Source organism: Lipotes vexillifer, unplaced genomic scaffold (genome assembly GCF_000442215.2).
Source record: "Lipotes vexillifer unplaced genomic scaffold, Lipotes_vexillifer_v1.1 scaffold1139, whole genome shotgun sequence".
Taxonomy (NCBI): domain Eukaryota; kingdom Metazoa; phylum Chordata; class Mammalia; order Artiodactyla; family Lipotidae; genus Lipotes; species Lipotes vexillifer.
In genome coordinates this window covers 2,792,537-2,817,823 of record NW_006798273.1, presented here as the reverse complement: position 1 = coordinate 2,817,823, position 25,287 = coordinate 2,792,537, and the positions used below count along the sequence as shown (strand labels likewise).

The following is a 25,287-nucleotide window of genomic DNA, read 5'->3' as shown; positions in this document are numbered from 1 at the left end:
AGGTTGGTTCAGTGGGTTGTGTAGGCTTCCTGGTGGAGGGGACTGGTGCCTGTGTTCTGGTGGGAGGGGTTTGATCTTGTCTTTCTGGTGGGCAGGACCGCATCCAGTGGTGTGTTTTGGGGTGTCTGTGAACTTATGATTTTAGGCAGCCTCTCTGCTAATGGGTGGGGTTGTGTTTCTGTCTGTCTTGCTAGTTGTTTGGCATGGGGTGTCCAGCACTGGAGCTTTCTGGTCAGTGAGTGGAGCTGGGTCTTAGCGTTGAGACGGAGATCTCTGGGAGAGCTCTCACCCATTGATATTACATGGGGCTGGGAGGTCTCTCATGGTCCAATGTCCTGAATTCGGCTCTCCCGTCCCAGAGTCTCAGGTCTGACACCCGGCTGGAGCACGAAGACCCTTCTGGGAAGTCTGAGGTCTTCCGCTAGCGTTCAGTAGGTGTTCTGTTGGAGTTGTTCCACACGTAGTTGTATTTTTGATGTAATTGTGGGGAGGAAGGTGATCTCCACGTCTTACTCCTCTGCCATCTTGAAGGTCCTCCCAGCAGGCGGATTCTTAACTACTGCACCACCAGGGAAGCCCTGGATTCATTTTTAAGTGGACTCTCAACCCAACCTCCTCATCTTAACACTGTGCCATTTCTTTATTCACACTAGGGGTACCTGATACCACCAATTCCTAAGACTTTTGTGGTTTTATGGTATAATTTGGCCTGGTTCTTACCTTTCCCCTATTGTTGCTTACTATTCAGTTTTTGTTTATTTTTTTGGCCACACCACACGGCTTTTGGGATCTTAGTTCCCCGACCAGGGATTGAACCCGGGCCTTCAGCAGTGGAAGCGTGGAGTCCTAACCACTGGACCGCTGGGGAACTCCTACTATTCAGTTTTCTTAAATGACTTATGTAATTTATCACTCTGTTGCTTTACAGCTTCCGAAACATTTAAGCTATTGTCTCCTTTCCCATGCATCACATCCTCCTGAGTTTATAACTTAGAAGAAAATCCTTTATCGTTTTTTAATTAACCCTAGGGGAAGGATCACTCTGTTTAATCTGCCTTTTTTACCTAGAAGTCCCCTCTCGTTGGTTGTTTCCATTTTTCCTCCTATGATGAAAGCAGTCTAGCAGTCTGGTCCACTTATCTTTACTCTCCTTTCTGTCTCCCAGAGATGCTCCCCATCATTTACACGCTCACTCTCAGTGCCTGAGAGTACTCGTTACTCCCACCTTCACCAATATCTGGCTTCATTATTCATTCATTCGCTCATCCTCTATGCACGTGACTGAGTGGTAGGTGCTTGCCACCATCATGAGTAGGATGGAGCTTGTATTTTAGGGAGAGAGTTAAGAAACACATACTTTTTAAAAAGAAGAGTTACAGTTTGTGAAAAGTTTTCTAAAGGGAGTAAACTGGATCACAGGGGGGAACTTGGGGTACCAGCTTCAAGACAGTGGTTGGAAAAGTACTCTCTGAAAAGGTAGCATTTGTTTATTTATTATTTTCTTTTTAAAGTATTTACTGTGAGAGATTTTAAACATAGGCAAAAGTGATTCCACTTCCAGTAATGAACTCTCATACTTATCACAAAGTATCAACAATTGTTAACGTTTTGCCAGTCTAGTTTCATGTATTCCCTCCCCCCCATCTTTTTTGGCTTCAGTTCTTTAAAACAAATCCCAGACACATTATGTTACCCTTAAATCAATCTGCATCTCAATCTGATAGGGATTTTTTTGAACTTAATCACCGGTATCACACTTAACAAAATTAATAATTCTTTCACATCATCTGATACTCAGTACATATTCAAATTTCCCTGGTTGAGTCCAAGATGTCACTTAATAGTTGGCTTGTTCAGGTCAAGAGATCCAAAAAAAAAAAGTCCTCACGTTGCATTTTGGCATGTCTTTTAAGTTCTTTATCTGGGAACAGTGAACTTCTAATACTTTCAATAATTCTCTTTACTACCTGGGATTCTTCTATAAAAAGAACTTTCTCTCACCAGCTCATTGATTATTCTTTTTTAAAAAAATTTTTATTGGAGTATAGCTGATTTACAATGTTGTGTCAGTTTCTGCTGCACAGCAAAGTGAACCAATCATACATATACATACATTCACTCTTTTTTAGATTCTTTTCCCATATAGGTTATCATAGAATATTGGGTAGAATTCCCTGTGCTACACAGTAGGTCCTGATTAGTAATCTATTTTATTTTATTTTATTAATTAATTAATTTATAATTTTTTTTGGCCATGCCACGTGGCTTGTTGGATCTTAGTTCCCTGACCTGGGATTGAACCCGGGCCCTCGGCAGTGAAAGTACCGAGTCCTAACCACTGGACTGCTAGGGAATTCCCAGTTATCTATTTTATGTATAGTATTGTGTATATGTCATTCCCAATCTCCCAATTTGTCCCTTTCCCCTCATTGATTATTCTTGAAATGCAGAGATCACAGAGGAAGGACTGAATAAGTGTTGGATACTTTCACTTTAATTATCAAATTTCAGAGAAATAAGTTGGTGCACTACTAACCTCCATTGTTAATCAACAAGGTCTTGTTTGTTAGTTTAGCATCATTATGAATGCACATTTTTACATATCTAATGTGTTTTAATCCATTAAGATCATTTTTTTTTTTTTTTTTGCCACACCATACAACATGCAGGATCTTAGTTCCCCGACCAGGGTCAAACCCATGCCCCCTGCAGTGGAAGTGCAGAGTAGTAACCACTGGACCGCCAGGGAAGTTCCCCAAGATCACTGTTTTTTATGATACTCAAATTTTTCCATTAGGCCAGTGGCACCCCTTAGAGTTGGCTTCTTTGTCCTTTTGACATAGATAATTCTTGAATAAGCATCCTGGCTTGCTAGTTCTCTTTCTGCACACATTCCTGGATTTGTTTTCTCTACTCCTAAACTTCTTGGGGTATTTCCAAACCAGTCTTAAACTTTGTCATCTCCAAGCCTTTTCCTGGGCCGATTTCTTTGCCTAAAATGACTTTTCCTATTTACTCCTCCCAACTGATTTAAGTATCTTTCAAGACTCAATGTCAAATGTTGGCTACAGTCTGGTGAGACCCTAATCATAGGAGCCACTTAAGCCATGCCTGATTCTTGACTATAGGAGTTGGGAGATAAATATGCATTGCCACTGGGTTTGTGGTAATATCGTTACACAGCAAGAGATGACAAATACACAACCTTTATGAAATTAGGTCCTGTGTCTTTTTTTTTTTTTTAATATTTATTTATTATTCAGGCTGCACCAGGTCTTAGTTGTGGCACGCAGGATCTTTTTTTTTTTTTCATTGCGGCATGCATGCAGGATCTAGTTCCCCGACCAGGGATCGAACCTGGGCCCTCTGCATTGGACCAGGGATCAAACCCGGGCCCTCTGCACTGGGAGCATGGACTCTTACCCACTGGACCACCAGGGAAGTCCCGGGTCCTGTGTCTTTTAGTTTGCTTGTATAGAAGAAACTTTGATATTGGATAGGGGTGCTAGTTAATAATAAAGTTTCATTAAAATGAAAGTTATACTTTGCCATGTTGGGAGACAGTTCTCCATGGGTCTTTCATGTTTCCGCTTGTTACTTGGGGCGCACTGTCTGCCCTCGTTCCTTTGTGTAGGAAACAGCCTTGGAAGATAAAGATAGTGTCTACTTCTTGAGCAAAGGGCAGGTTTGCTCACAGCCTTAGAAGGTGGAGATCGTGTCTCCCTTGGAGCCAAGGGCAGATATTCTTACTACCCATTATTAAAGATTTGGGTTGCCTAAGCTCACTGTTCTTTCCTGTGATGCAACCCAGGGTGCATGTAGATGTTACCCAGCCTTCACATCACTCTGGGAATTTGGACTCAGGGGACTGGCACAAAAATGCTGATGCTCTGCTGTAAGTAACAAATTATTCTTTATCTTTGACCTGGCAATTTTCTGGCTTCTACCAGCATTTATGGAACTGTGGCAGGCAGAGAAGGTAAAAATCTCAAACCTCTCAGAATTCTTAAAAAGCTATAGATATGTTGTACAGCACATATTCACTTGTGGAAATTGGAAAGACCCCCCCCCCACCTTTTTTTTCAGCGGTGGGAATATAAATACTATACAAAGTTACCTCTGAACTTATTAACTAGTCAAGTGAGAATTCAAGCCTTGTAATTCTCTCTCAGTGTATGGTGTCCCTCTTTCTCTACCAACTTCAACTACCCACCCTTACCTGGTAAAGTCTCACAATGGCTAAGAATACCTTTATCAGGACTTCCCAAGTGGTGCAGTGGTTAAGAATCCGCCTGCTAATGCAGGGGACACAGGTTCGAGCTCTGGTCCAGGAAGATCCCACATGCCCCGGAGCAACTAAGCCCGTGCACCACAACTACTGAGCCCGTGTGCCACAACTACTGAAGCCCACGTGCCTGGAGCCTGTGCTCTGCAACAAGAGAAGCCACTGCAATTAGAAGCCCGTGCACCTCAAAGAACAGTAGCCCCCACTCGCCGCAATTAGAGAAAGCCCACACACAGCATCGAAGACCCATCGCAGCCAAAAATAAATAAATAAATAAATTTATAAAATAATAAAAATAAAAAAGGATACCTTTATCATGGAGGGATTTTAGAAAGTATTTCCTTAGTTGTTGCTGGTTACATTACCATACAGGGAATGACTGCTTGGTGCCATTTATAGCTAATGCCCCCATTCAGTATCATATAACAACATATTCACTGTGCTATGAAAAAGTCCATTACAGTCACTATTTCAAGTCTTGCTGCCTACTAATTTAGCATTTATAGCCAAGAGATCCAGAGGCTTAAAGTAGTAAAATATTGCTGGATAAAATCAGAATTGGGAAGCAAGAACTTAATACAAAAGGCACTAAGCAAATTAACCTCAGAGTTGCCTCTGTAAAACAGAGAGTTGAATCCAGTTGAGTCTCCACATGGCACCTACTCTCAATTTAATATCTAATTACAGCTCTCTAAAATTGTTGTGTTTTTGTAGGGCAAAGTAGGTTACTGAGATTTGAAAAAGTAGCATTTACATTGTGGACTCAAAATATTGTAAACCGTCTCTTTGAAAAGGGAAAATTTAAAACTGGGAAAGTAAATTCCCCTTTAAGATGGGACGAGCTTTGATTAACGAATAAAACCTCTAATTTCCTAGATGTTTAGACTTCCTCTTTGTTCAATGCAGTGCTGTAAATTGCCCTAATCTTGAAACTGATTTTTACAAATACTGGTGAGACATATTTGGGCCAGCCAGGCTAGCCAGACGTTTGAATAGAGAAGACATTGTGTTTTATATGCTGCGGGGTTCATTACCCAAGGTCCCAGAAGGTAAGGTTTTGCTCAAATGCATGTGAAACCTGCCTCTTATGACTGCAAATTAGGGTGACCAGTGGTCCCAGCTTGCTTGGGATGTCTGATTTTAAAATGGAAAGTCCTGTGTTTCCGGGAACCCCAGGCCTGGGAAAACATCATAGGCGGAGGCCACGGAGAGGCATCTTCGAGAATTTATTGGCAGGCAAGGGAACATCCAGGAGGAAGGGCTGTGTGAACCCTTTCAGTAACTCTATTCACAGACTGGACAATAAGCCGCATAGGACACATTTTGTGGACTGTGTTCTCTAAAACGTAGAGCTGGAGGCAAATTTGATGAGTGCTGATGCTTTAGCCCACGATAGAGAGAACGAAGGGAAGGGAAGGATGAGAAGCACTGCATTGGCCACTGCCGAAAACTCAGCTGACTGCTTGGCAGGCGTGCCCACTCAGCCACAGAGGATGTCTGGCAGGCTGTGCAAAGAAACCGTGCTGTAGAACAGTCCACCAGAGGGAAAAGAAAAGGGAATTTATGTCTCTGACTCCTTCCTGCCTTGCTCCTCTTGAACAAAATTTGCCTTGATCTAAATTTCCTCCCTACACTTTTGGGATTATATCAGCTTGCACACCCCATGGGGAGGCATTCCCTCCAAGCCAGTGCCCCAGGGAGTGTGACAATGGCCTGATGGCACAGCAAAGCCAGGGCAGAGGGCCTCGTCCTCTGTGGCAAGTGGCTGGTAGTGGGGCTGACAGGGCTGGTGGAACCAGCCTATGGTGTCCCTTTCTCTAGGAGGGTCCACGTATGGTCAGGCCATGGTGGTGGCCTAGGTGGGGCAAGAGGTGGAGGGTGGCACTCAGAGACTCTGAGAGGCAACTGGGATATGTCCTGATGTTGTTTCTCCCAGAAAGACCAGGTCAGGAAGAGGACTGGTAGGAAGAGGACTTAGAGGGGGAGTGGTGCTGAGGGGGGACCCTGTAGGAGGAAATAGGTAAAAGATAAAGGCAGAGCATTGTTAATGTGATTGTTAATTTGACCTCATGTGTACCCTCAGGGCAGGGATGTCTGGGGATATTTTGGTCTCAAAGTCTAAGATAGACTAAGTTCTATCTTGATCCCTTTGAGCTGCTATACCATAAACTTATGAACAACAAACATTTATTCTTTACAGTTCTAGAGGCTGGAAAGTCCAAGATCATGGTGCTAGCAGATTCAATGTTTGCTGAGGTTGTGCTTCCTGGTTCATTGACAGCCGTCTTTTTGCTGTGTCCTCATTTGGTGGAAGGGGCCAGGGAGCTCTGTGCTCTTTCATAAGGGCACTAATCCCTTTCATGAGGGCTCCACCCTCATGACCTAAGCACTTCCTAAGGGTCCCACCTCCTAGTATCATCACATAGGCCATTAGGTTTCAACATAGGAATTTGGGGAGGAGACACAAATATTCAGTCCTCAGCAGGCTCCTTCCTGTTGGAGTAAAGCCTTCTGAAAAGAGGCCATTTGAGCTAAACCCTGAAGGTTGACATTTCAAATAAAGAGATGAGAATGAACCAAGATACCACGAAGTGCAAGATGTGTTTGGAGACCCTAAGGAGATAATTTTAGTGAAGACATAAAGTTTCAGGCAACTTTATATTTCTGGATAAGGAATTTGAACTTTATTTCTCAGGCAATAGGACGCCTATCAATCCTTTTAACATAGCGACACCACGCAATGGGAGATTAGAGCTCAAGAGAGTTATACAGTTTCCACAAGTGTGATATTGTACGGTTGAATCCACAGACAGGGAGGGAGGGGTAAAGCTGGGGTTCTTAACTTGGATGTATGAATTGCTAGGGGAAGTCTCTGTGAAGCTCAGATTATTACACGCAACGTTTTTATGAGGACCTCTATACCTTTCATCAACTTTTCAAAAGGTCCGGACCCCCAAAAGGTTAAAGTGCACTGGTAAAGAGAGAAAATCAGTAGAGTCCCCACCGTCCCCCAAGCCCGGAGGCATATACCTCCAATTTGGGGGTCAGGAGGCGAGAGCGAAGTTGGCCAGAAAACCTTCTAATTCATAGTTATGAGGCAGTTCGGGCTCGTACTGACATGACCTGGAGAAGATCTGGACGCCAGGAAGATCCTATCCCAGTACAGGCTGAAGGTACAAATAAATACCCAGCAAATTCCTCCTCGCACTTCCTTCGTGCAACTACGGAGGCGCTAGGACCGCGGGAACGCCGCTCGCTCCCGGCGTAGCCCCGCCTCGGCGCGAAGCAGGACGGGAAATTCAACATGGACGCGTCCATTTGAACATCTCGCCTGAGTGGTTCTCCCGCACGCCTGCCTGTCATTAGCAGTCGTGTTCGCAGCTGTTGCCCAGTCTTCCTCCGGAATAGGGGAGGGAGAGGGAATGAGAAGCTGCAGCGGCCGAGGAGTCACCGTGACCGTCCCCGCCGCCATCCTCGGGCCCCCTCGGCCCCCGCGCCTCCGGGGAGCAGCCGGGGCTCGCCGCGCCTGACGCGTCCCGAGTCACACAGGTATGGGCCCGGGCCCGCAGCGCCTGGTGGTTCATTGCCTGTCCGGTAGCCCTCTCACCCGCCCCGAGGCCTACCCGCGCGCGGTGACCCGGAGGGCTGGGAGCCCGGGGCGGGCCCTGAGCGGGCGCCAGAGCCAAGGAGGCCCCAGCTTGCGGGCTGGGCTTTACGGAGTGCACCTTCCTGCTCTACTCTGCGCCGCCTTCCTTCCTGAGCTAAACGCGGTGTCCCGTGTGGGCCTCAGCTTCTAGTTCAGCCCCTTGCCTCTCTGATACGATGTTCTGAGACCCAGGCTCTTAGACTGTTTCACCTGACCCTAAAGAGGCCGGGGAAGCTCTGCCTTTATGCCGAGTCTCAACTCAAGGTGTTTTCTCTGTGCATTTGGGTTTACTTTTGAAGCAACTGTGTGGTTACCTCTGGCGGGGTAGCTTTTGTTCCTAGTAAGCAATGCTGATACCTTGCTTTATAGCATATATCAATTTAATACAGTACTTTCATCTGTGGCTCTTTATGTTGTCCCCTAATAAGTAAAAACAAAAATTTGGGGTATTGCAAAAGTATTAAATGTGTCGCCTTAATTAGTACAAAAAGATATTGTACTATGAAAATAACCATAATTAATACTTTTGTAATTTTCTCTCAAAGTTTTTTTTTTTTTTCTTTGCGGTACGTGGGCCTCTCACTGTTGCGGCCTCTCCCGTTGCGGAGCACGGGCTCCGGACGCGCAGGCTCAGCGGCCATGGCTCATGGGCCTAGCCGCTCCGCGGTATGGGGGATCTTCCCAGACCGGGGCACGAACCCGTATCCCCTGCATTGGCAGGCGGACTCTCAACCACTGCGCCACCAGGGAAGCCCTAGTTAAACTTTTAATTGTGAGTGCCATTTCAAACCCTTTAAAGTTGTCTATGGTGCTGTGGTCAAATGTTGGTTTTGATCTGTGTTTGAGGATCGTAGCTTAAATGTGATGCCACAAAATCCATTTTTAATGTAGGTGTTTTCTTAGAGAACTGGCATCCACTTTATATACCACATTATACAGTGAATTTTACTAGCTGTCAACTACTGTATGTAGAAATGTTTTGGAAGTAAAGGGGCATGGTTCCACCCACAGCTCAGCCACATCTTTATAGTAATAAACTGTACTGTAATAGGTTGTGTTAATTAAAAGCTAGGACTCATAAATTTGCTGCAAGTGTGGCTGTCCCATGGCCAGAGTTCTTCATGCCTTGGTTTTCTGTGTTTGGACCCCAAATTGGAATTGATTGTAGTCATATGTTTAGGTGGACTGGGGTGTCAAAACTACTGGTGACATTTGACAGTTTATTAGGTCTTTTGTGGATTAGTCAGCTGAAACGAATAGTTCAACTTGTGATGAATTAGAAGTAATATGTGTGTTTTGTTTGTTTGTTTGTTTCATTCCAATATGCCAGTGGTCCTTGAGGTGTGCTTTTCAAATGAGTTTCCAACAGCTGAACAGAAATGACCTTAAATGTTGAGAAGCCGGGCAGTCAAGGGACTGTAAAGTACAACTTGTCTAAATACTTCATATGTGAAGTGTGGAAAAACTAGCATATAGTAGTAGGAAACACAGGATAGCTGTTGTGGGATGTAAGTGCTTGTCTCAACCCAGTGGTTTCCTTCAGTGGTAACCGTCTATTGGTCAGTCTTCAACTAAAATGTGGCGATAACTGTAATCACCTGAGAGTCAGATCTGGAATGACCTTTGATGTTATAATTACTTGTACACCTACAGTGTAATAGGATTGACACTCATCTAAGGATTAATGACTCTTCTGTAAACTTTTATGATATTTTATTCTGGTTTTAACTCTAGTAGCTGACCAGAGTGTGTTTGAATTCATACAGAAATAATGTTGATATTTGGAACCCATGTCGAACTTCTATGAAGAAAGGGCAACAATGATTGCAGCCGGGGATTTGCAGGAATTTGTTCCTTTTGGTCGAGACCACTGCAAGCACCACCCTAATGCTTTGAACCTTCAGCTTCGCCAGCTGCAGCCAGCGTCGGAGTTATGGTCTTCTGATGGTGCTGCTGGCTTGGTGGGATCCCTTCAGGAGGTTACGATCCACGAGAAACAGAAGGTTCCCTTAAGTTTCCCATTGTATTTTTGAAACATAGAATGTTGTGATCTACTTGTAATTTAAGGCTACCTGCAACTGAAAAATGAGTATAATGCTACTTCTGGGGTAGTGGTTAAGATTTGGTAATTTCAGTCAAGACTAAAATAATGACTTCATTGTATTATGGTGTCATAACCGCTTATTTAGACATATAACTCATGGTTTTATAATAAGTAATATGATTATGGTCCATTCTAAACCTCTTTCTCTTCCCTTAGTATGGGGGGACCAGATTTCATGTTGTTTGATTATTAGATGGTAGAGTTAGAAATGGTCCCTGCTGCAAAAAGACTTACATGTTTCTTCAGGACAAAAAAAATGCCACATAAGGAGATAGAGTCCTAGTTCTTAAATAGGAGAATGAGATGTTAGCGTGTGTCAGAAAATCAGTCTTTCCCACCTTATTCCACTTTCATTCCTTTTGGGATACCAAAATCTCAGGGAGAGGAAGTCTATGTAGTTAGAAATCTGAAGCTTTCTCTCTCCCATTTATTTTGATGAGTGGGACAAGGGAAGGAAGGTGAATGTATATTTAGTTGTGAAGCAGGGAAATCTACCCTGTGAATAAACTCCCCCAGTGATTCCCATGTGCACCCTCCTGCTGCCTCTCCATCACTTCCCCATGCACCTAATATACCCTTTTAGTTTCCCTAGCATGTTGATTTCATTTTTGGATCTATAGATATGGTATAATTTTTGTTTGTTTATATTTTGGGCAAATAATATAGTAATATAATATAAAACCTCCTGTAAGGTATATAATACGCATATGCACACACCCCACTTTGTTAATCAGTGGCACTAAGCTTCTGAGAATTGGGTTTAGATTGAGTCTTACTCCCCAGGCAAAGAGAGAGTAGGAGACTTGTCTCTGAATGATTATTTGATTTAATTAATAAATCCTGCTCCATACTTTGGAAAAAAGTGCTTGAACATGTCCTACATGTGTTAATTTTTAAGGAGAGCTGGCAGTTAAGGAAAGGCGTAAGTGAAATTGGAGAAGAAGTAGATTACGATGAGGAGCTCTATGTGGCTGGAAATATGGTTATCTGGAGCAAAGGAAGTAAAAGCCAGGCATTGGCTGTTTATAAAGCGTTTACAGTTGACAGTCCTGTTCAACAGGTGAGTTGATTTGAATTTTAGCGTTTGATTGACTACTTAACACTTAAAAAAGTTTTTGTCCTAAAATTTAACAGAAGTAATAAAAACAGTGTAATGGTCCCAGCAGCTGGGTGTCCATTTAAAAAATTTCATTTGTTTTCTGTATCATCACTTTTTTTACACCGTCTTTTGTCAATATAATGATAGTCTTTAAACACTGTTCTTGAGTAATTCAATTTGTTATTCTCAATAAAAATTTCTAAGACATTGAGGGTACAAAGAATACTGTAACACATGATGATTATAATTGATTGCAGAGTATTCAATAAATAGAAATCTGGTTCCTAGTGATTATCAGAAAGAGAAAGAAAAAAACTAACTTGTTATCATTGCAGTTGGCTATTACACCTAACTCTATTATGAAAATCGATAATTAAAGGGAAGGAATTAAGCATTTGCCCTGCCTTTCTAGGAGGACGTGCAGTTCATCTCAAGTTAATGAAGGAACACCTTTATTTATGGACAAATGCCAGCTAATAAATGTAGGAAGAAGGGTAGAGTTAAAAAATCACCACTTTGTAACCTCCAATGTAATAATGGATTCAGAAAAGAATTGTTAATGGATATTAACACTCTTGGGTGAAAGGATATTACCATGGCACCAAGGTATTACCCTGTGAATTACTTGCTAAAATGGACTGGACATCAGGTGCTAGAAGAAAATTACATTATTTTTCCTCAGGTGGGATGACGGTTTTGTGGTTATATAGGAGTACATCTTTAGTTTTAGGAAATGCACGATGAAGTAATTAGGGGTAAAGTGTCATGATGTGTGCAATTTTCAAATAACCCCCGCCCCGTGCAATTCCACATGTCCTCAAATGCCCTTAAACAGGTACGGCAGAATTCAGGTGAGACAGATGTTCACTGTACTGTTTCATCTTTTCTTACTGAAAGTTTTTAGAATATCAAGTTGGGGGAGAAATGAAAACATTTTTGTTGGTCGCATTAATTGTTAGGCCACTGACAGGAGATTTTTAGAAGCTTTTTACTCATGTGAAGTTCCCCATTTGTAGACACTGAAATCGTACCTTGACACTGCTTTTTTTTTTTTTTCCATGAACTATTTCCTGATGAGTGTTGTACTCTTCTAACAGTTTATTAGGAAGGGTCAACTGAATTATTCCCAAATTTGAGAGCATGTGTGAAAGCATTTCCATCCAGGAGTGTTGAAGCCAGTGCTCTTTTTGCTGATAATTTCCCCCTCATGTAACATTGTGAATGTATTTAATACCACTGAAAAATAGTTAAGATGGTAAATTTTATGTTATGTATATTTTACCACAATTAAAAACACACATAAAAATGCCATTAAAAAATTTCAATAAGTGATTGTCAGGCATACCAGTTGAAGTTTAACGGCTTTTCCTAGTTTGTATATATATTTTTAAGATGGGTCCTTAAGAAAGAGAAATGTTTTTCTAAATATTCTTTCTGGTGAGTCAAAGAATGATAAAATTAGGTAAGTCTGGAGATTATAAAATAGCTTGGCAATTTTCAACTCTTCTGATAATCTTTAGCTTTGTATAGCATGTAGGGTTTACTACAGGTTGAACCACTATTGAATTCACTTTTGCTGCAAAGCTTCTATCTAGTAGGTTTCTTGATTTTGTTTTCCCTTTTCTTTTTATTTGCAAGCATAGTTTATCTTTCCTTAAGATAGTTATCATTAATTAGTCTAATTTTATCTTATTTTTCTTTGTTCCCATGGTATATATGTTGAGCTGATGAGGAGGGACCGTTATGTAGGTGACACTATTATTTAGATACCATTAATTAATAGGTTATTATTTAGATGTAATTTTCCTAGGTAAGCATTTTGTTTTGATTTTAGGCCTTGTGGTGTGACTTCATTGTATCACAGGATAAGTCTGAAAAGGACTACAGTAAGTTCCTTTTTGAAATTTTATTTGATCTTATGATGATTCCAAATGTTTATCATTTTTTTCATTCAAAATAAGTAAGCCACTAATAATGGTGGATTAGCACAGGCATTTTTATATTGTGCATTAAAGAATTTGTGCTGTTGGGAATTGCAACTTATTTATTTTTAAAACATTTATTTATTTATTTATTTTTGGCTGTGTTGGGTCTCCATTGTTGCATGCGGGCTTTCTCTAGTTGTGGTGAGCAGGGGCTATTCTTCGTTGCAGTGTGCGGGCTTCTCATTGCGGTGGCTTCCGTTGTTGCAGAGCACGGGCTCTAGACGCTTGGGCTTCAGTAGTTGCGGCTCTCGGGCTCCAGAGCGTAGGCTCAGTAGTTGTGCTGCACAGGCTTAGTTGCTCCGTGGCATGTGGGATCTTCCCGGACTAGGGCTTGAACCCGTGTCCCCTGCATTGGCAGGCAGATTCTTAACCACTGTGCCACCAGGGAAGTCCTGGGAATTGCAATTTATGATTATTGGGATTTTTTTTTTTTTGAAAACAATGCATATATCTTGTTGTACTCTCTCTTTTCAGGTAGTGATGAAGTAGAAAAATGCATATGTATATTGCAAAGCTCATGTATTAACATGCATAGCATAGAAGGAAAGGATTACATAGCTTCTTTACCTTTTCAGGTAAACTTGAGTGTTTCAATGTTTTTGTGTTTTATTGGAGAATATTCGTGAATTAATTGGTTTCAGAAGTATTGCTGCTCTCATGTCTTGTAATCAAAAATGTTATTTTTACTGAAATAAACTTGTAGTGGCTTCCCATTTCCATCCTTTGTCTTAAAAATAAATTATTTAGTGAAGTGAATTATGAAGTCTTTTCTGAGAGGTTTTTTTTCAGTTTAAGTGACATAGAAGAAATCATTTTGGTTTTATTCAAGCACTTGAGCAATATTAGTCTTTCTCCTGTTTCTCATTATCTTTTTCATGCCCTAATGCTGTTGTTACACTTTAATCACATTGTCATTTTGGTACTGATATTAGCTACTGGCAGGAATTTCAGGTCGAACTTCTCTTCCTTAGATTTGATTTTGTCTTAGATTTACTTGTTAGAATTACTTAAAAAAATTATAGTTAATGATTGTTACTTTGCAAAACTCTTATTAAATTGGAAGAAAATCTAATGTTCTGTTCTGTTTCGTAAAAACATGTTATAAAGAATAGTTTCTTTCACTTCTGTTTTTTTCTCACCCTTTTACCCAATAGGTTGCAAATGTTTGGCCCACGAAGTATGGCTTGTTGTTCGAACGAAGCAGCTCTTCACATGAGGTTCCTCCAGGCCCACCCAGGTATGCAGATCAGAGTATGATTCCTTGGGCTTTTTTTTGTTGGTTCTAAGGTAAAATTGTTTTCTCAAAAGTTTGGGATGATGGTAACTGCCATGCTGTCAGCCCAGATAGATGCCTTTTTCTCTCATCTCAGCATTGTACCCTTATGCGTTCTACTTCTCACTTGGCTCTTAATTACCTACAGCTTTTTTCCCCAAGTAGTAAAATTGAGCAAACACTTGGCTTAAAGATAACAAAACTCAATTCTTAGCTCTGCCATTTTTTCCATCATGTTACTTCGGGCAAATCATTAGCTTTGGCTTTAGTTTCCTTATCTGTTACAGGAAGAATACTGTCATTTATTTCTTAGGATTTATGCAGTGATTTAACAAGCTAATGTATATAATCTCTGATATAGGGCTCCTTATGTCTTAGGTGCGGAATAAGTTATAGTGTGTTTACTTTGTCTCCCTAATCAGCTGTGAGCCCATTGAAGGGCAGGAACTTACAGTACCTGTCACAGTGTGGTGCAAGTAGTAGACACTGAGTTTTAAGAAAATTGCTTATAGATTTTAATCTCTCTCTGTGTTTAGATAGAAGGTCTGTTTTTTCCTCTTTTTTCAGTCACTCCTTAAGAAAATGCAGCCATTTTATTTACTTGAAGTGTTTCTTCTTTTTTTTTTTTAAATACTCTCTTTTGTCAGTAGGTCTAGAAGAGTACATTTCTTTCCTAGCTGTTAGGGACACACTGCCACTAAGAGGTTTTGTAAAAAAAAAAGACTGCCTAATGCCCGTTACTCTGTTTGTTCTGAAAGGTGTTGACTGCTCCTCACAGATACTCCCTGGCCTACACTGAGTTCTGTGTGTGTGTGTTTGTGTGTGTGTGCGCGCGTGCGCAAATTTACCCTGCATAAGAGGAAAGATTTCTAGGAATAAAATAGAAGATACTGTGAAAAACAGTAGGTCAAAAGTTTTTAGAGGGTTGCTTTTTGAGATGGTAGGTTTCTAGTGGTTAGTGTAATCTGCAGAAGACATTTCTTTGCAAGGAAAGTACAAAATTTGTGCACAAATGGAGTCATCTTGTGTTGGTGATTGTTTATTTGTTCTTTACTAGAGAACCTTTACCCACTATGTTCAGCATGCTGCATCCACTAGATGAAATTACACCTCTTGTTTGTAAATCTGGAAGTAAGTGTATTTTTATAAATTCTTTTATGTAGGCTCTCTTTTGAGTTTGGGGCTGGGGAAGAAATAAAGGAGCTTATGAAAATTAGATTTGTTTTATGAAAATAATATAATTTAAGCATTTAAAAATAACTCTTATTATGAAAATAATTCATATTAATTAATTCATTGAATACCCTGGTATTAATTGTTTTAACAGCTATTCTTTTAGTAAAAATAGAGCCTATACATCAACCAGAAATACTGATATATTTTCTCACTTACCTGTAGATGACTCTGGACTTTGTTCCTTAGTAATTAGTAAGTAAATGAACAATACTTAGATAAACTAAAATCGTTTCCTTTTTTTGGAAAAAAGAAATGTAGGGCCTTAGACCTTTACTTTGGAAATTTTTAATATTTCATTTTCCCTGCTCATAATAACATAATTTGCTGGGACTCAGACTTTTAATAGTTCCTAGAGGTATTTCTAGATGCTTGTTTTAAAATTTTAAATGTGACCAAACATAGGCTATTATGAATAATGAGGACTTGAAGGCTAAAAAATAGTATTTGTATTCTTTGACCAATTTTACTTTAAGGACTTTATCCCAAGTATATATTCTGAAATACCACTGAGGTTTTTATCTTCTATACCAGAGTTTGGCAAACTACAGCCTGGGGGCTAAATCCAGTTTATTTTTCTAAGGCTTAAGAGCCAAGAGTGGTTTTTACCTTTTTAGAAGGTTGTAGAAAACAAAAAAAATTATGCTGCAGAGTCAATATGTCTGCAAAGCCTAAACAATTTACTCTTCGGCCTTTTACAGAAAAAGTTTATTGATAATTCTATATTATACTGCTAACAACTACAAACAACCTAAAAAAACATGTCAGAGTGTGTGATTGAATGGTATGCAGCCATTATTGATCATGTTTTTGAATAATATTTAATGACCTCAGGAATTGCTTTTTCATAATGTTAAGTAAGGTACAAAACTAACTGCAATATCATCCTAATTTTGTAAGAACATAAAAAATATGTCTGTATAGGAAAAAAAAAAAACCTCAGAGGAGTGCTCCCAAATATTTTAGTAGAGGTTATTTTGAGTGGAATTATGAATGATTTTTATTTCTTTCTTTATAAAGTACTTCTTTTATAAAATAATTCTTTAAAAAATTTTCAGTATTTTAACTGAGAGGGAAGCATTTAGGAGACAGTCAAATAAGGATATAGAAACCAGTTTATGGTACTGTAGATGTAAAAGCTGGACTCACTAGGAAAAAACGTATTTTGCATGTGTACCCAGTAAAGCAGAAACAGTAGTGTACTGTTCAGTACTGTTTGAATAGTTATAGTAGAGAACAGATTTCTTAGAGAAGAAAAGAACCAGTAAGGAAGTCAGACTTGGTCGAATCGTTGAGTGTAATTTAAGAATAAGTCAGTTATTAAAGGAGTCATGGACCTTTTACCTGTGGCTGATGAATTCAGTGGTTTAGTCAGCACAAATCTTCAACGTTTAGTTGCATGTCTGTGAAATCAAAACTCGTAACATTCTCATCTTTAATATATTTTAAAGGAATTGATGCCCAAAGTAAATTTATTAAAAATTGAGGGTTAATTATGTAATATATTAATAGATTTTTGTGCCTTAATTGCCTTGATTTCTTTATCTTTAGGAATTGCAAGAAGTCACTTCATAAACAACAGTCTTGTAAAAGTCCATTGTTCTATACCTGATCATTTCTGTTCTGTCTTTAAGGTCTTTTCGGTTCATCACGGGTACAATATGTTGTAGATCATGCAATGAAAATTGTTTTTCTCAACACTGATCCCTCCGTTGTAATGACGTATGACACCGTTCAAGGTTTGCATTCTGTGTGGGCTCTCCGGAGAGTCAAAACAGAGGTAAGGGTGAAGGCAGATCACTTCTTAATAGAAAACGATAGTTAATACTAAAAACTTTGCAGGTTTTTAGAAGAATCACTTGTGAAATAGGTTGAGTGCCTTAGGTAAAAAGATACATTATATCTTTAATAACTGGCAACTACCGTGCATTCTCACAAGGAAATTGCCCTTTTAATCTAATTATTTTCTGCCCCCTCTCCCTTTTCATTTTGACTTAAGGAAGAGAATGTTGTTTTAAAGTTCTCTGAACAGGGGGGCACCCCACAGAATGTGGCCACCAGCAGCTCGCTCACAGCACACCTCAGAAGCCTCTCCAGGGGAGACTCCCCCGTGGCTTCCCCCTTCCAGAACTACTCCTCCATCCACAGCCAGAGTCGCTCAGCCTCCTCGCCCAGCCTACACTCCCGCTCACCTTCCATTTCCAACATGGCAGCTCTCAGGTGGGAATTAAGTGTGGAAGCATTTCCTTGCTTTAAACAAGACATCCCAAGAAAAAGATACCTTCTTTTAAAACTTTCTCTTGTGATTTGAAGGATTTAAAATTTCTGTTGACAGATCCTGAGTATCTTTTAGAGAAAACAGCATTATTCCAGTTGTGCTATTTTTACTAAGACTTCCAGGCCTACTGTGTTACTTTTTCACTGAGTCATATTTAGAAACTGCCAGTGCTTGTTGTAAGAGTGCCTCATTTTTACCACTAAGTGGCAGCAGTTTGGTGAATATTAATTACAGAAATTTTTTGGTACTGTTTTCTTTTGTCTTAATTTGCATTAGCTTTTCTTTTGTTTTTGTTAATATCTGTCTGGTGCAATAGGGACATAGTTTTGTTGGTGTGTATATGTTTGAATGTATAGGAACATAGTTTAAACTTTTTTGAATAATATTGATATAAATAATTGATTTTCTGAGGCAGAAAATGAACTGATTTTCAGTTAAAGAAAAAGAATTCTAACCGGAATTCTAAATCTTTAGAATAAAATAAAGCATGTTGACAAACCGTTTAAGTAGCTACTCCTTTTCAAAAAAATTGTATTTCTGACTGGGTTTATGTTATGAATACTCTCCGTACGTAGAATTTGGAAAGCTTTATTAGAAAGTGTGTTATATCAGCCTGCGTTATTAATTGTGGTGCACTCTCTTCTCTTTATTTTGCAGTCGTGCTCATTCTCCAGCCTTAGGAGTGCACTCTTTTTCAGGGGTGCAAAGGTTCAACCTTTCAAGCCATAATCAATCTCCAAAGAGACACAGTATTTCTCATTCTCCAAATAGTAATTCTAACGGCTCCTTTCTTGCACCAGAAACAGAGCCAATTGTTCCTGAACTTTGTATGGACCATTTATGGACAGAAACGATTACTAATATAAGGTTTGGAGTATATATTTTTATATTCAAAGAAAAATGATACTAAAAGTTTTAGAAAACTTTTAGAAAACTCAAAGCTTCCTTTGAGTATCAGCAGTTATTAATATTTCTAAAATACATGGAGTTATGTATTAAAGGCTACCTCAGTTTCAGTAGAGGATGTTAGTGATATTAAGGTGATCATAAAAATATTCTTTTGTCATTTGCTATTTCTTCCTTAACTTAGTAATCTGTCAGATTTGAGGTGTTTGATGTTTTAGGGAGAGACAACTAATTTCTGTAGATTAGGAAACTTGGGAATTTATAACATTTTTCTTAAGTTTTGTCTTTATGTTAGTTGAGTATCAGCTGTTTTTCTGGGAAACAACTCAGACCTCTGTTCCATGTGACCTTCCTCCTTTTATGTTCTCTTTAATCATTCATTCAGTCAATGCCAGTGTGTGTGCTAGTGGCTGTGGTTTATCAGCAAATAAGTTGCTGTCCCTGTCCTCAGAAAGAGACAGCTGGAGGATGGTGGCACTGCTCATCTGCTGGTAGGGCTTTGGAAAGATGACTAGGTATTTCCTGGGTGGGTAAGCGAGGCAGTACACAGTAGTTAGAGGGGATCAGAAGAAAAGTGCAGAAGTGTGAATGTGTGGTTTGTTCAGGGAATTAAAAATACTCTCCATTTGTTTGTGCAGGAGGAGGGGAAAGGGCTGCAAAAGAGAAGGTGGAGAGAGATGGCCTTTTGGGCTGTTCTGTTTGATGAGAGCTGTAAGAAGGTGCTTTATATGTGGGTCGTAAGCTCAGGGGTCAGAGCAGTCACTTATCAGTGGTGATTGACAAGACAAGACAAGGCAAGACAGGTGGATTGGAGTTTATGGAGTGTGTAGAGGTTGGGTTCGAGGAGGGCCTGTGGATGAGTTTGCGGTTGCAGGGGTTCTGGTAACCCTCTGGAATCAAAGATAGTAATCATGGGTATGTGTGGTGTATAGGCCTTTTCTTTAGGAGAGGGTTTAACTTTCATTAGATTCTCAGAGTCTGTGACCTCTGAATAGTTAAAACCAGGCTGTGTAGAATCAGAAGAGGGCTAGTGACTAAAGTCTTGGAAACTTCAGATTTGGGAGGGGTGAAAAGAGATAAAGCTGCTGCAGAGAGACAGAGCAAGAGAGGTCAGGTGGGGGAAGCAGCAGGACATGTCATGGAAGACAAGAAAAGTGGCTTTTGAGAAGAAGGTGCCAATGTTGCCAGGTGCTGGTGAAGTGTGGCACTCTTAGGTGAGCTCAGGGAGGCAGTACCTGGATGGCAAGGTCACTGGTGACCTTGGCCAGAGCACCTGGGGGTGGGGGTCTAGGGTGGAGTGGAATGGGGTGGAAAAAGTAAATGGGGACCGAGGAGGTGAACATAGATATACAGACTGTCCAAGGAGTTTGCCTTTGAATGGGAATGAGGATACAAAACTAGCTGAGGGAATCTCAGGGCCAAGGGAGAGTTTTCTTTTTCCTGAACTGTGTTAGAGAAAATTAGTCTTCATTTTTGCCCTTAAATACCTAAGTGTGTTTCTCTAAAAAGTAAGGACATTTTCTTACCTAACCATGCTACCATTTTTACACCCAGCCAAATTAACAGTAAGTCCTTTATATAATCTGATATTTAGTCCATCTCTGTCTGTAAAGACTCATTTTAATATGAGAGCGTGGGCTACGAAAAGACTATATACCCAGAGCAGGGAAAGCACTGAAAATACAGCTGGCTCTACGGCCTTAAGCTATTCTCATCCGAGTAGAAAGACAAGCGCATGTTCTTAGGCTGGCAGGTCAGGGATAGGCAGTTGGAGGAAAGGAAAGATGTGAGTACAGTGTTGAAGTATGTTCTATTTATATATATATAAAATAAAAATTTCTTATAAAAATTCATTATATATAGAATAAAAATTCCCTGTATTTAAAAATCATTTGTCTTTAAATACCTTATTGCTAAGTTGGATATATTGCAAATCCTTATTGTACAGAGTTACAAAGAAATTTTTGAGAATAGAGAATTTTTGAGTATGGGTTAAAAAAAAGGGATGAAGTGGAGCCTAATGTGAGAGAGAGGATTGATTGGAGAGGTCATGTTATAAAACGTCTGACCCCTTAGACCCTGTAAGAGGTCTAAGATCTCTTCAAGTTTGCATTACTTTAGCAGTAGGCAGCTTGCATAAGGTGGAATTAAAAAGTCTGTTGGTAATGATTACAGTTATTGTAATTTTTCCCCCAAAAAGCTGTGTAGTGGACTCAGAGTCAAAGAGCTGAAAGGAATCTTAGAGATCATGAAGTTCAGTTCTTAGAAGTGCTTTTGTGTCTTCAAGGTTATTGCTTGGCCCAAGTAGTATTTCCTGTAGAATATTTTCAAAGACATCTAATAATTACTATGGTAGATTTTTAAGTGAGTGCCAACAGTTTCTTTATTAATATATCTATTACAGGGAGAAAAATTCACAGGCCTCAAAAGTCTTTATTACATCTGACCTATGTGGGCAGAAGTTCTTGTGCTTCTTAGTAGAGTCCCAGCTCCAGTTACGGTAAGTGGGTTTATGTATCTCATTGTTTTGGTATAAATAAACTTAGGACTATTTTTTCTTTTTCTCTCTCTCTCTCTTTTTTTGTTTTTTGGCTTAAGTAGCTTTATTGAAATAATTTACATACCATAAAATTAACATGTTTTAAGTGTATAGTTTAATGATTTTTAGTAAATTTACAGTTATGCAGCATCACCACAATCCAGTTTTTAAAATTTCTATCACTTTAAAAAGATCTCTTGTGCTTGACTTGCATTCAGTCTCTGTTCCCATTCCCAACCTCAGGCAACCAGTATATAGGCTTTCTGCCTCTGCAGATTTGCCTTTTCTGGGTATTTTATGTAAATAGAATCATACAATGTATAGTTTTTTGTGTGTCCGCCTTCTTTTACTTAGCATGTTTCTTAGGGCCTACCACGTTGTAACATGTATAAATATTTTATTCCTCTTGCTGTGTAGTATTGTATAAATATACCACATTTTGTTTATCTAGTCATTAGTTGATGGGCATTTGGTTTGTTTACACTTTTTTGACCATTGTGAATTATGGCACTGTGAACATTGGAGCCAAAGCCTTTGTGTGGACATACATGATTTTATGTAGATAGATAGGTAGATAACTAAGAGTGGATCAAATGATAAATTCATTGTAAACTTTTAAAGAAATTGCTAAATTTGTCTTCCAAATAAGTTGTACCATTTTACATTCCCACCAGTAATGTTTGAGTGTTCCAGTTTCTTCATCCTTGACAAGATTTCTTTTTTTAATTTTTGAATATTATTTATTTTTTTATACAGCAGTTTATTTTTAGTCATCAGTTTTTTTTACATCAGTGTATACATGTCAATCCCAATCACCAAATTCATCACACGACCATCCCCACCCCCCTGCGGCTTTCCCCCTTGGTGTCCATATATTTGTTCTCTACATCTGTGTCTCAACTTCTGCCCTGCAAACTGGTACATCTGTACCATTTTTCTAGGTTCCACATACATGCGTTAATATACAATATTTGTTTTTCTCTTTCTGATTTACTTCACTCTGTATGACAGTCTCTAGATCCAGCCACGTCTCAACAAATGACCCAATTTTGTTACTTTTTATGGCTGAGTAATATTCCATTGTATATATGTACCACAACTTCTTTATCCATTCATCTGTCGATGGGCATTTAGGTCGCTTCCATGACCTATTATAAATAGTGCTGCAGTGAACATTGAGGTGCATGTGTCTTTTTGAATTATGGTTTTCTCTGGGTATATGCCCAGTAGTGGGATTGCTGGATCATATGTAATTCTATTTTCAGTTTTTTAAGGAACTTCCATACTGTTCTCCATAGTGGCTGTATCAATTTACATTCCCACCAACAGTGCAAGAGGGTTCCCTCTCCAGCATTCGTTGTTTGTAGATTTTCTGATGATGCCCATTCTAACTGGTGTGAGGTGATACCTCATTGTAGTTTTGATTTGCATTTCTCTAATAATTAGTGATGTTGAGCAGCTTTTCATGTGCCTCTTGGACATCTGTATGTCTTCTTTGGAGAAATGTCTATTTAGCTCTTCTGCCCATTTTTGGATTGGGTTGTTTCTTTAATACTGAGCTGCATGAGCTGTTTATATATTTTGAAGATTAATCCTTTGTTGATTTGTTTGCAAATATTTTCTCTCATTCTGAGGCTTGTCTTTTCGTCTTGTTTATGGTTTCCTTTGCTGTGCAAAAGCTTTTAAGTTTCATTAGGTCCCATTTGTTTATTTTTGTTTTTACTTCCATTATTCTAGGAGGTGGATCAAAAAAGATCTTGCTGTGATTTATGTCAAAGAGTGTTCTTCCTATGTTTTCCTCTAAGAGTTTTATAGTGTCCGGTCTTACATTTTAGGTCTCTAATTCATTTTGAGTTTATTTTTGTGTATGGTGTTAGGGAGTGTTCTAATTTCATTCTTTTACATGTAGCTGTCCAGTTTTCCCAGCAACACTTATTGAAGAGACTGTCTTTTCTCCATTGTATATCCTTGCCTCCTTTATCATAGATTAGTTGACCATAGGTGTGTGGGTTTATCTCTGGGCTTTCTATCTTGTTCCATTGATCTATGTTTCTGTTTTTGTGCCAGTACCATATTGTCTTGATTACTGTAGCTTTGTAGTATAGTCTGAAGTCAGGGAGTCTGATTTCTCCCCCTCTGTTTTTTTCCCTTAAGACTGCTTTGGCTATGCAGGGTCTTTTGTGTCTCCATACAAATTCTAAGATTTTTTTGTTCTAGTTCTGTAAAAAATGCTATTGGTAATTTGACAGGGATTGCATTGAACCTGTAGATTGCTTTGGGTAGTATAGTCATTTTCACAATATTGATCCTTCCAATCCAAGAACATGGTATATCTCTCCATCTGTTGGTATCATCTTTAATTTCTTTCATCAGTGTCTTATAGTTTTCTGCATACAGGTCTTTTGTCTCCCTAGGTAGGTTTATTCCTAGGTATTTTATTGTTTTTGTTGCAGTGGTAAATGGGAGTTTCCTTACTTTCTGTTTCAGATTTTTCATCATTAGTGTATAGGAATGCAAGAGATTTCTGTGCATTAATTTTGTATCCTGCTACTTTACCAAAGTCATTGATTAACTCTAGTAGTTTTCTGGTAGCATCTTTAGGATTCTCCATGTACAGTATCATGTCATCTGCAAACAGTGACAGCTTTACTTCTTCTTTTCCGATTTGGATTCCTTTTATTTCTTTTTCTTCTCTGATTACTGTTCCTAAAACTTCCAAAACTATGTTGAATAATAGTGGTGAGAGTGGGCAACATTGTCTTGTTCCTGATTTTAGAGGAAATGTTTTCAGTTTCTCAGCATTGAGAATGATGTTTGCTGTGGGTTTGTCATATATGGCCTTTATTATGTTGAGGAAGGTCCCCTCTATGCCCACTTTCTGGAGAGTTTTTATCATAAATGAGTGTTGAATTTTGTCAGAAGCTTTTTCTGCATCTATTGAGATCATCATATGGTTTTTATGCTTCAGTTTGTTAATATGGTGTATCACATTGATTGATTTGTGTATACTGAAGAATCCTTGCATCCCTGGGATAAATCCCACTTGATCATGGTGTATGATCCTTTTAATGTGCTGTTGGATTCTGTTTGCTAGTATTTTTTGAGGATTTTTATATTCATCAGTGATACTGGTCTGTAATTTTCTTTTTTTGTAGTATCTTTGTCTGGTTTTGGTATCAGTGTGATGGTGGCCTCATAGAATGAGTTTGGGAGTGTTCCTTCCTCTGCAGTTTTTTGGAAGAGTTTGAGAAGGATCATGTTAGCTCTTCTCTAAGTGTTTGATAGAATCACCTGTGAAGCCATCTGGTCCTGGGCTTTTGTATGTTGGAAGGTTTTTAATCACAGTTTCAATTTCATTACTTGTGATTGGTCTGTTCATATGTTCTGTTTCTTCCTGTTTCAGTCTTGGAAGCTTATATCTTTCTAAGAATTTGTCCATTTCTTCCAGGTTGTCCATTTTATTGGCATAGAGTAGCTTGTAGCAGTCTCTTAGGATGCTTTGTGTTTTTGCGGCGTCTGTTGTAACTTCTCCTTTTTCATTTCTAATTTTTATTGACTTGAGTCCTCTCCCTCTTTTTCTTGATGAGTCTGGCTAATGGTTTATCAATTTTGTTTATCTTCTCAAAGAACCAGCTTTTAGTTTTATTGATCTTTGCTATTGTTTTCTTTGTTTCTATTTCATTTATTTCTGCTCTGATCTTTATGATTTCTTTCCTTCTGCTAACTTTGGGTTTTGTTTGTTCTTCTTTCTCTAGTTCCTTTAAGGCGTAAGGTTAGATTGTTTATTTGAGGTTTTTCTTGTTTCTTGAGGTTTTGTATAGCTATAAACTTCCCTCTTAGAACTGTTTTTGCTGCAACCCATAGGTTTTGGATCGTTGCATTTTCATTATCATTGTCTCTAGTTTATTTTTTGATTTCCTCTTTGATTTCTTCAGTGAT

At 39.2% G+C, this 25,287-nt stretch overlaps 1 protein-coding gene across 1 annotated transcript in view; it reads left to right on the top strand.

Annotated features, from left to right (window-relative positions):
- The first annotated feature begins 7,594 nt into the window (after positions 1-7,594).
- Positions 7,595-25,287, top strand: part of ANAPC1 (anaphase promoting complex subunit 1) — a 101,513-nt gene continuing 83,820 nt past the window's right edge. The window contains exons 1-11 of the mRNA XM_007470217.1: positions 7,595-7,834; positions 9,698-9,934; positions 10,934-11,095; positions 12,969-13,020; positions 13,594-13,694; positions 14,274-14,356; positions 15,450-15,523; positions 17,260-17,405; positions 17,625-17,845; positions 18,561-18,770; positions 21,214-21,309. Coding sequence (XP_007470279.1) covers positions 9,722-9,934; positions 10,934-11,095; positions 12,969-13,020; positions 13,594-13,694; positions 14,274-14,356; positions 15,450-15,523; positions 17,260-17,405; positions 17,625-17,845; positions 18,561-18,770; positions 21,214-21,309 — 1,358 coding nt within the window. The 5' untranslated portion in view covers positions 7,595-7,834; positions 9,698-9,721. The remainder of the gene's footprint in view (positions 7,835-9,697; positions 9,935-10,933; positions 11,096-12,968; positions 13,021-13,593; positions 13,695-14,273; positions 14,357-15,449; positions 15,524-17,259; positions 17,406-17,624; positions 17,846-18,560; positions 18,771-21,213; positions 21,310-25,287) is intronic.